This window comes from Malus domestica, chromosome 03 (assembly GCF_042453785.1).
Source record: "Malus domestica chromosome 03, GDT2T_hap1".
Classification (NCBI taxonomy): domain Eukaryota; kingdom Viridiplantae; phylum Streptophyta; class Magnoliopsida; order Rosales; family Rosaceae; genus Malus; species Malus domestica.
This window is the reverse complement of record NC_091663.1, coordinates 14382309-14393135: the sequence shown is the minus strand read 5'-3', so window position 1 is coordinate 14393135 and position 10827 is coordinate 14382309. Positions and strand designations below refer to the sequence as shown.

General features: G+C 35.3%; 1 protein-coding gene across 1 annotated transcript; it reads right to left on the bottom strand.

Annotated features, from left to right (window-relative positions):
* Window positions 1-3402: 3402 nt before the first annotated feature.
* Window positions 3403-5257, bottom strand: LOC114823944 (2-oxoglutarate-dependent dioxygenase 19-like). The gene is made up of 2 exons (XM_029099896.2): window positions 4875-5257; window positions 3403-4580 (listed from the first exon to the last, which is right to left on the bottom strand). The coding sequence occupies exons 1-2, from the start codon at window positions 5121-5123 to the stop codon at window positions 3768-3770; spliced, it is 1062 nt and encodes a 353-aa protein (XP_028955729.1). The 5' UTR covers window positions 5124-5257; the 3' UTR covers window positions 3403-3767.
* Between the last annotated feature and the right edge of the window lie 5570 nt (window positions 5258-10827).

The following is a 10827-nucleotide window of genomic DNA, read 5'->3' as shown; positions in this document are numbered from 1 at the left end:
TTCAATAACTTAAGGAAAACTTGAAGATTAAAAAAGTGCTGTTCACGGTTAATTTGGGGCGTTGAGATTTACAATTTATTGAAAGAACAATTGAAAAATCAATTTAGGTTGCATATGTGTCATGTGTGGAGAAGAACCCTCTAGCTAGTCCGTCATTTATCATTTCACCTTAATTTCATGTTTTTGTCAATTCTGTAATTTATTTACGTTTAATTTACTTCTCGTCAAAACCAAAACCCCCCCATTATTAAATTATATTATTTAGTTAGTTTTCATTGTTGTTAGTCTTTTAATTCAATTTCCGTCCATTGCAGTTCCTAGTGTCTAATTTGATTGTTTTCATTATTTTGAGTTATCCTAAGTGTGTTTCGAGTTATTAGAGTTTTTAGCCTAGTTTTGTGTCCTTGAGTCTTATTTAATATTTTTAAATTAATTTAGAATAGATTAGCAATCCCTCCTAATCCCCGGCCTAGAACGATACCCTACTTACATCCATACTACAATTGTCAAAAAGAGGGTTTAATTTGTGTGTCAAGAAATTCTCACATCACCTTGGAATGGATTGGGTCACGAGTTAAGTCGTCGGAACAGGTCGCAATGCATGTTGGACCAGCGCCTACTCGCCTTGGGCCTGCATGGCCATAGGCCATCTTGGTCGTTGGGCTGCCACATCATGGCTGTTGGCCGAGTGGTTTGGGCTTGGGCCCATTGAGCTGCCTGGCTGGCAACAACTGCCAAGTTTTGAGCTTTCTGCCCATAGGCTTGGAAATGGACCTGGCTCTCCTGCCTGATAATGGCGTCATTGCTTGATGGCCTTGTCGTGGCTACTGGGTCACGGTGGTGATGGTGGTGGCGCGGCTTCGCGGCGGTGGGGTTCTTCTTACCGCCGTTTTGAGCCTTGAGGACATCTATTGTATGGCTATGTCCTCATCTCCACTCTCTGGTCCAAATCCTTGCGCGTAGGAGGTTCCGTTCGTCGTAGTTTCTGAATTTCCTACCATTGTATCCTTTCTCCAGGGATTGATCAAGCAACTTTTCTAGGAAAAATTAATTGATATGATGTGTGAGAAATTCAACGTAACAGAAATTTCACGAAACCAATGCAAAAGGCTTAGTTGAGTAATTTGAATCAGCTCTCAATGAAAGCACCAATTTGTCGATGCAAATTTCCGCCGTCTTCAGTCTGGATGAAAATGCATCTATAAAACAATCAACACCTTTGATCAAAAACCTAAGCCTCACACGCCCACGATGTGAGGGGGGCGGTTTAGGTCAACGGATCTTCGATGCCTAAGTTAGTTACTCTGAGAGAGTAAAGTATTTAGGGCTTTTTTAGGGTTTGAAAAGCTCTCTAAAATTGGTAGAATATGGGGTATTTATAAGGTTAGGGCCGGCCATATAGTGTTTAATGGAGACATATTCTCTAAATATTCCCAAGATATTTAATATGAAATAATATCTTGAGATAATGGGGTAATTATCCTTAATTTATTTAAATTAGGATTACTTACTTGATTGGAGTCAATCTTCAATTAGGAATGTATTAAAAATAGGATTTGGGTAACTAATCCTTATCTTCAATTTCTTGCCAAGAGCAAGTGAGTTGTGGGTAGTTGTGTTCAGCTGATGAGACCTTCAGGGGTGTGAGCTGTGCGTGGGAACATCTGAGAAGCCTGCCCATTTATTGAGGGCAATCTTGTCTTTCTTGAATAAAAGTCCATGTGTCGCCTCTAGAATTTTTGGGATTATTTTAGGCTCCACAATATATATGGATTTTCATTATAGATTTCAATGGATTTGTGTAGATTTTGATTATGGATTTCATAAGATTTCTAAGCATCATCAAACCAATACAAACATGACCAAATCAACATAAATTGAATTTCTTGGAGATATTTCAGAAATAAGTTAATTATCATCATATCCAACACAAGCCCCATGGTCTTTATATCAAAAAACCCAAAAACCCTCTTGCGCTTTTTATCAAACACTTGGAGGACCCAATTCACCACAACTAAACAAACCCCGCTGCTCTTTTTTCAAATATCCACCACCCACCAACCCAATTCACCTCTTCATCCAATTCCCAGAACCCAAGTCATAAAAATCAAATCTATGGACGACAAGAGTTCCGTAAGATTCTGTTACGATCCGCTAGGGTTTTGGAAAGGAGTGAGAGAGGAAAGAAGGGAGTGATAAAATGTGAATAAGCTGGATTGAAAATCCTAAGGGTTGAGGTGGTATTCTTTTTTCTTTTGGTTATGTATATTTGTGCTCACAAATACAACACAATCCACAACTTAAAGAAATACTACCAAATCCTTGATTTTTTTTAATACATCTAGATTTATAATCACTTTAAAAATCCCTATCAAAATCTAAATTGACTACCCGTAGAGTTGGATGTATTTTTAAAATCCTCTCAAATCCTAATTTGACTATACTATGATTTTAAAATCTTTTAAAATCCTCTTTTAAAATCTTGATTGAGCACACTCTAATTTTAAAGTCTATTAAAATCTTGTGAAATCTTATCAATTCCTAATTTGACTACACCCCCCCCTTCGAATCAGCAATGCAGTTCAACGAATACAGTGGTCAGTTGAAATTTTTGTTGAAAGCCTAAACTTATTTGGGAAACTTGGAAATATAGCCATTTTAGAGATCACCTATTGAAATATAACCTACATTTTTCATTTAATATAAAACTAACCAAAATTTAAATTAAAAATACTTATTGCCCTTTGTTTAAAAAGGGGAAAAACTGGTGGCAAACCATGATTATCCACTCCTTTTGGGGGTCTGCAAGACTCATAGAGGCATTTCAACCTCCCCTTGACCACACATTCGGCTTCCACACCAGCAACGGGTTTCGAATCCGAGACCTTCAGTTTTTAGTTTTAAAAAAACCTCATAATCCGCCCTTTACCACTGGGTTTCAAACCCACGATTCCAAAAGTCCTCGCAAGTCTTGAGAGCGCCACCGACACCACCCATATTTTATGCAAGTCAAAATATCAAAACCATATTTTATGCAAAAATGCTATTCTCATCATCTAGTTGTATCATCACTTGTACCACATTTCTAATAGAGATAGGACTCACATGAGTTGGCAGGCCCACCTCTATTAGAGATATGATACAGGTGATGATACAACAAGATGGTAAGTGTAGCATTACCGTATGATCTTTCTTCCATGACATGATGGCTTTTGACTTAAAATATAGCCATAAATCAACGTGTATGTTGTCCAGTCCACCTTTTATGAAAATTATGTATGGCTATATTTTACGCTCTCAAGACTTGCAAGGACTTCTGGAATCGTGGGATTCCTGCGGGTACACGACGAGGGCAGGAAATTAAGCAAGAAAGCATAGTCAAAACTTATCAGCCCACCAACATCGGAATGTTTTTTGTTTTATTTTTACTCGAAAACCAACATGGGAATATATATGAGACTATTTAAACTAACAAAACAAATTTGGCAAGCACATGGTTACGTCCTTCAACACTATAAAACAAAGCAAAACGGGCAAGCAAATGGTTTCAATCGAAGCCAGCTGCTAGTCTGCGATGTTTAATATTATTGAACTACAAGGCTGTTTGGTGCTAACAACACATCAAACCAACACCGATATGACGTGATCATTGAAACAAAAGACTAAAACAGTTCGAAGAAAAAGAAATCAAAAGGGCTGCAGCTCTTTCAATATGGTTGAGATCGTTTGAAGTGTGACCAAGCCACGGGACTCTGTATAAAGCTCAGTTACGCTAGTATGTGATCAAAGGTGGATTTCATGTAGTTCTTGCCGCTCTGTTGAAGCTGGATATATTCCTTATAATTCATTCCAACATATTTCGGAGCTTGGCCTTCTTTTTCCAGTAACTCCGGTGCCGGTGCGATAAGTGTATCAATTGATGGTCCATGTGGTATGGCAATAGATATCCTCGTAGCTTTGTTGTTCACAGTTGCCCGATGCATCACACTCTTGTATTTGCCATTAGTAAGAATTTGCATTTGGTCAGCGAGGTTGACAAAGAAACCGTTGGCAGCGCCACTGACGGTGAGCCACTTGCCGTTATGTTCAACTTGGAGGCCATTCATCTCATTCTGGATGAGGAGGGTGACAAGGCCATGATCAGTGTGATGTGGTATACCAATTGCATGTTCTGGCTGAGGGCAAGGCGGATAGTAGTTGGCGGCGAGCATTTGTAGGCCGCGATCCATGTTCATCGCATCATGTATGTAGTTGGGCTCCAGTCCCAAACTTTCGGAGATTGCGCGTGTTATCTCCAATGCTACTTCTCTTGTTCTCTTGCTGAACTCCATTGAAACCTCACTGAAGCAAGCCGGTTTGTAGAGGGAGTAGAACTCGGGATGTACTCTCACCTTGAAGAAGTCCCTCCAGAGAAGGACTTTGTCTAATGCAAGATTGTAGCTGGTTCCGTACTTGAACATGTCCAGCACATCATTTCCGGATTTGAACTCCTCCTTCTCTTCGTCTGGGAGGCTGAAAAATCCATGGCACGCGTCAATCATCCCCTTCATTAGACTCTCTGGGACTCCATGGTTAATTGCCTGTAATGAATACATCGTGACCAAGATTAATTAGCTTGCTTTTTTTTCAAGTAATGCTACACTTACTACATTTTTTGTACCACATTTGTCCCACCTCTCTAATAAAGGCGCATATGGGTCTCATCTTTATTAGAGAGACGATACAAATGATTTATCGAAAATGTGACAAAAGTATCATTTTTGTTGTTTTCTTTATCAAATTGCTACCAGTAACTCTAAAACACTAGCAACCGTCACTCAAATATTTCTCCTAAAAAATAACTGAAGTAGTTAGTACTTAGTTAAACTACTTACAATGAAGAAGCCCCATTCTTTGCAAATTTTGACCAGGTCGTGGATTATTTTGGAGCGTTGATCAGGAGATCCCGAGGTGAGAAGAGACATATCAACTATAGGGATTGCAAATTCGGGATCGTTTGGATCTGCTTCATCATTGGGGTTTATGTTGAAGGCATAAGCAGAAGGAACAGAGCAGAGAGCGGGTGATTCCGCAAGCGATTTGATGCTCTTTACATCCATGGTTTGAGTAGCAACTGGAGCCATATCTTCAAATTTCAAAGACTCAGAGAATATTATGTATATCAGAAGAGGATGAGTAAAAAGAATTATAAGTAAGTCGATCGAGATGAAACTTTTGTGATGATAAATGAAGGAAATGGTTCCATTTTATAGAGCTAGCTAGACACTGAGAAGCTGGGACGTATGTCATCAACTTTCTCGTGTTCATAATCCGTATTATAAATCAACGTGTTCGTTGTCCAGCCCACCTTTTATGAAAGTTATGTATGGTTATATAAGTAAGGAATGAGGATTTTCTCCGGATTCTGTTTGTGAGGATCTTCATATTTTATCCGTTTATCGTACATTATACGATCAATTTTTGTTAGACATTGTTTATGTTTAATTTTAAATAAAATAATTTGTGATTGATAAATTGTCGGATAAGATTTGATTCTTAGGATCATGACAAAAATGATGCAGATGGGGTCCAAATCCAGAAGTAAGCTTTAGGAATCACTAATTAATTTGGTGTCGGTGGCCAACCTTCTCATACGTATCGAGATTAAAAAAAAAATAACATTGAAATGACCAGTCTACAAGAATAAAGTAGTATTTTTTTTTTTTTTTTTTGAGAAATTAGCTATCTAATTATTCTACAATATATTTAAGTACTAAACTAATCAATTTCAAAATGAAGTTTCTGAGATGAAATGATGAGTCTATAAGAGTTATATAATAGGCAAGATATAAAATATCGATTATATCGGAAATATCGGTGGTCTAAAAATACGGAAATTTCGATGGAAATATCGGGATATTATCGATATCGAAAAAAATTGAATAAAAACCACGGAAATTTTAAGAAAAACCTGGAAATTTTTATTGAAACTTTGCAGAATGTTTATTTAGTCAATAATCTATTAGTTTATCACAAAAAAAAATTGGAAGGAAATGCATTGCATAATGGATTTAACTGATTTAAGTTGATTATATAGCGAGTTGACAAACATTGTGAGTGTAGAAAATATGTAGTAATTAATGAAAGAAGTTTAAACACACCATATCATTTATATATAATGAATTAGTACAATATTTTACACTTCATACATTGCATGGTAAGATACATGAGTGACTTATTACCACATAGAGTTCCTATCAAGGTCTAAAATATCGATGATATCGGAAATATCGGTACTCCAAAAACACGGAAATTTCGATGGAAATATCGGGATAATATCGATATTTTAGACATTGATAATAGGTCTATAAGAGTATCCAACAATTTGATAATCAAAGATCAGTTCTTCCTTTTCAACAATGTTTTTTTTTTTTTTTAATTTTAAAAATAAGGAAAACTGATGATAAGTCACGGTTATTCATCTCTTTTGAAAGTCAGGAAAACTCACATAGGCATTTCAGCCTCTCTTTAGCCATAAGTTTGGCTTCCACACCAGCAGCGGATTTCGAACCCGAAACCTCCAGTTTTTTGTTTTAAAAAAGTCTCGTAATCCGCCATTTACCACTGAATTTTGAACCCACAATTGCAGAAGTCCTCGCAAGTATTGAGAGTGCCACCGGCACCACCCATATTTTTGCAAGTCAAAATATCAACCATATTTTATGCAAAAATGCTATTCTCATCATCTAGTTGTATCATCACTTGTATCATCTCTCTGATAAAGATGAGACTCACATGCGTTAGCAAATCCATCTCTATTAGAGATATGATATAAGTGATAGTACATCATAATAGTAAGTGTAGCATTTACCGTATGGTCTTTCTTCCATCACATGATGGCTATATTTTGCGCTCTCAAGCGAGGACTTCTGGAATCGTGGGATTCCTGCGGGTACACGAGGAGGGCAGGAAATTAAGCAAGAAAGCATAATCAAAACTTATCAGCCCACCAACATTGGAATGTTTTTTGTTTTATTTTTACTCGAAAACCAACATTGGAATATATGAGACTATTTAAACTAACAAAGCGAATTTGAAAAGCACATGGTTACGTCCTTCAACACCATCAAACAAAGCAAAACTGGCAAGCAAACCGTTACGTCCTTCAACGCTACAAATATAAGGTAGCACTATCCAGACATTCATTCGTATTTTTTATACATTCTTCTTAATTTTCGACCGTTAAATTGAATGAATTAAAAAAAAATTAATGACAAAAAATTAGTAAGGATGTGTAAAAAGTGAAAAATAATGTATGAATATAGCACTTCCTAAATATAATAACAGACAAAAATTCATCCCACTTACCGAATCCAAGCTACTTTGGGAGTGTTTTTTTTTTTTCTTTTTTTTTTAAAGTAGTGATATTCACCCACACATTTTATCTCTCACAAACCCTTGCTAATTTTTTGCGATTAACCTTCTTCAATTCATTTAATCCGATAGTAGGAAATTAAGAGGGATGTGTAAGAAATAGAAATATGTGCTTGGATAGCACTCTCCAAAAAATATCTTTCTAGAAATTTGTACCCAAAAAATAATTGTTTCCAAAAATTATAAGAGAAATGTTAAAGAGACTCCAAAAAGTGGGACTCTCTATCATCTCCAGTGTTGTAAAAATCGACCTAGGCACTCGACGGAGACCGACTGCCGTCAATTCAGCAAAATCATTCAACAAGCCGGCTAGACTATTAGGCGGCGCCTAGACGGCCCCCTAGGAGGGCTAGGCGGCCTCAGCGACCCCCGGGCGGTTATGTAACTCAAGAAAAATTATCGTTGCAAAGGTAGTCTTCATGTTGCTGCTCCTTTTCCCTTCTCTACGTGCGTAGAAGAGGAGTCGGCCTAAAACATTTGACATGAGAGGAAGAGACAAAGGGAGAGACGGAGCTCTGTCAAATCTGCAATTGCAGAGAAGAAGTGCGACAACACAGAGTTTATGTTGGCTAGGGCTAGAGTTAAAGATTTTAAAATTGGCTGGTAGTTCTTTTAAAATTAGGGAATAAATTTTTATTTATTTATTTAATGTGAAAACAAGCTCAATCTTTTTTTAATGAAAAGTAAGGCATAACAATGATTAAAACATATTAGGCTAAGCAAAAATGTTACAAAACCAAAAGAAATATTCCTCAACTTATGCACATAAGTCATATTATTATTATTATTATTATTATTATATGTAATAAATTTACTTAAAATAATCTATATGTTATTTTATTTTGTAATCTATGTATCTCAGTACAATTATGTATTTTTTTAAATATAAATAGTCACTTATTTATACGATTTTACGTAAATCCTCCTAGGCCCCGTCTAGCGCTAGGCTCTAGGACGCCGCCAGACTAGCGCCTAGCATCTTTTAGAACATTGGCCACCTCATGTTTTTGGTACAATGTTTAATAATGTTGGCACAAGAAAAAACGTTAAACTGTTAGGTGGCAATGAGTCCATGAAAAGACTCACTTTGAAAGAATCTCTTTAGCATTTTTCAATTTAAGAAATGTTAAGGAGGCTCTTTCAAAAGGTGGAGTCTCTAGGGACTCTTTGCTACCGCATGTTTTTAGCACAATGTTTTATAATGTTGGCACAAGAACAAATGTTAAATTATGAGGTGGCAGTGAGTCCATGGATAGTCTTACTTTGAGAGAGTCCCATTAACATTTCTTAAATTAAAATTAAAATTAAAATATGGAATCTACAAAGTATTTTATTCATCGTTTACAAAAAGGGAATTTAATGAAAACTCCTTTCAATTTTATTTTTAATTAAAAGGGAATTTTTGGTGGAAAATGTCCATAATGGATTAAGTATTTTTTTATTTACTCTTATGTCATTATTTTATTTATTATCGTGGGTCCCATAGTGATGTTTATATTTTTGCCTAATGCTAGACTTATTGTATGTAACTTTGCACAGTGCTATTGTGACATATTCCCCACTTATTGCATTATTATTTTGCTCTTTCAACTTTTGCTTATCTACTTTCAACTCTTCTAGGCTTCCATCATGTTGTCTTTGTTGTGTAGTTCTTCTTCTATTATATTGTTCTAGTATCGTTTGTCTCCTTCTTCTAGCTCTGCTTCTTTTTCATTATCTTCTTTTATCTTGTAATAGATATCTAATCATTCACAAAATTTAAAAAAAAAAAAGAAAAAAAAGAACCTAATTAGGTGACGAATGCAAGTAATTAATTAATCATGACCACTTTTTTTTATCTATAAGTTGCTCGTTTTGTATAGTCAATTCAATAAGCTTAGAATCAGCAATGCTGTTCAACAAACAGTGGCCAGTTGAAATTTTTGTTGAAAGCCTGAACTTATTTCCCACATGTATCTTGACACGCGGGGTGTTGCTCTCAAGACTTTCAAGAACTTCTAGAATAGCTAGCTAAATAGATTAACAAATCAACTCATTAAGTCTTAATAGGAAACAATTAAGATACATTTAGTTTGATTTCACCGTAATAAGGTATTATGCCATCATCTCCATTACTAATCTCACTGTCATATTATGATTAGGGAAGTGTTATTAGCATTCCAAAAATCTCATTATACACTCCTCACAAGTGTATTTTTTTTTCTTATTATAGAAAATTTGGAGTGTGAAATGAAATTTTTGAAATGCTAATAACAATCCTTTAGATTAAATCAAACGGTCTAAATATTTTTCTGTTAACAACCTAATGGTTCTCTAGGTCTCTCTCATTTGTTTCTAGATCTATTGCATATTTTTTGCCGTGGGATGCTTGAACAAGAGTAATATTACACTTATCACTTATTTGTATCATCTATTTAATAAAGATATGGCCTGCCAGTGTATATAGATCATATCTTTATTAGAAAGATGACACAAATAAATAAGAGTAACATTTTTGGACAACCAATGACAAAAGGAAATGAATGCAACCTTTTTGTCGTTTAGGGAAAGATACCTCTACATTATTAAGATGTTTCGTTGTACATATATATGTTTGGAAAATAAGACGGTTTATATGTGCAACTTAATCTAAGGGGTGGGCTTGGAAAACCGAAAAGAAAAAAACAAAAAGACCGAACACTAAACTGAAACTAAAGAAGACCAAACCAATTAAAAATCAAATTGAAACTAGAAAACCAAACCGAACTAAACTAAAATTTATTGGTTCGGTTTCACTTTTGATGGTACAAAAATTGAACTGAATTGAACTAAATAATATATAAATTCTCATAAAATAATATAAATTAATAATTTTTTTATTTATTTATATGGAGCATTCATTTTTTAAACTCAATATCAATCATTAGCTGCCACTCAGTACTATGATTTGGTGGTATTCCTCTTCACTTAAAAGTGAGAGGTCTTAGAAGCGAATCTCGTAGATGGCGAATTCGATACTAAATTAGGCTGCTCATTGTATGGTTTTGTCGAACTACCCCTCCCCTTAGTATAAAAATATCGAAGTACTCAAAAAAGAAAATCAATCATTAGCTTAATTTCAACGCAAAACTATGTAAATCCAACTTAAAAGTCAAATATATTGAAAACCTCGTCCCCTAAAACCAAGCCTATTTTCCCTCTTATTTCTCTTTTTTTTTTTTAAGCTTTAATTAAAAGAGTTTGGGCTAAGTTTATTTTAATAAAAAAAAATCATCCTATAACTTTATTTAATGTAAAGGGCTTGAGATTTAATAAAAAGGGTAAAGTACATAATACTCCCTCAGGTTTGAGGTCTATTACAACATCTTTAAAACATTTCACTTTCATACCTCACATCACTGTTCTAAAAAACGCCCTAGGCGGCCGCCTAGGCGC

What these genes read in the sequence shown, in the direction of transcription:
- LOC114823944 (XM_029099896.2), bottom strand. Translation starts at nt 5,123, where the DNA reads ATGGCTCCAGTTGCTACTCAAACCATGGATGTAAAGAGCATCAAATCG. An exon ending in AAGAATGGGGCTTCTTCATT is followed by an intron (nt 4,581 to 4,874) that starts GTAAGTAGTTTA and finishes TATTCATTACAG; the next exon opens with GCAATTAACCATGGAGTCCC.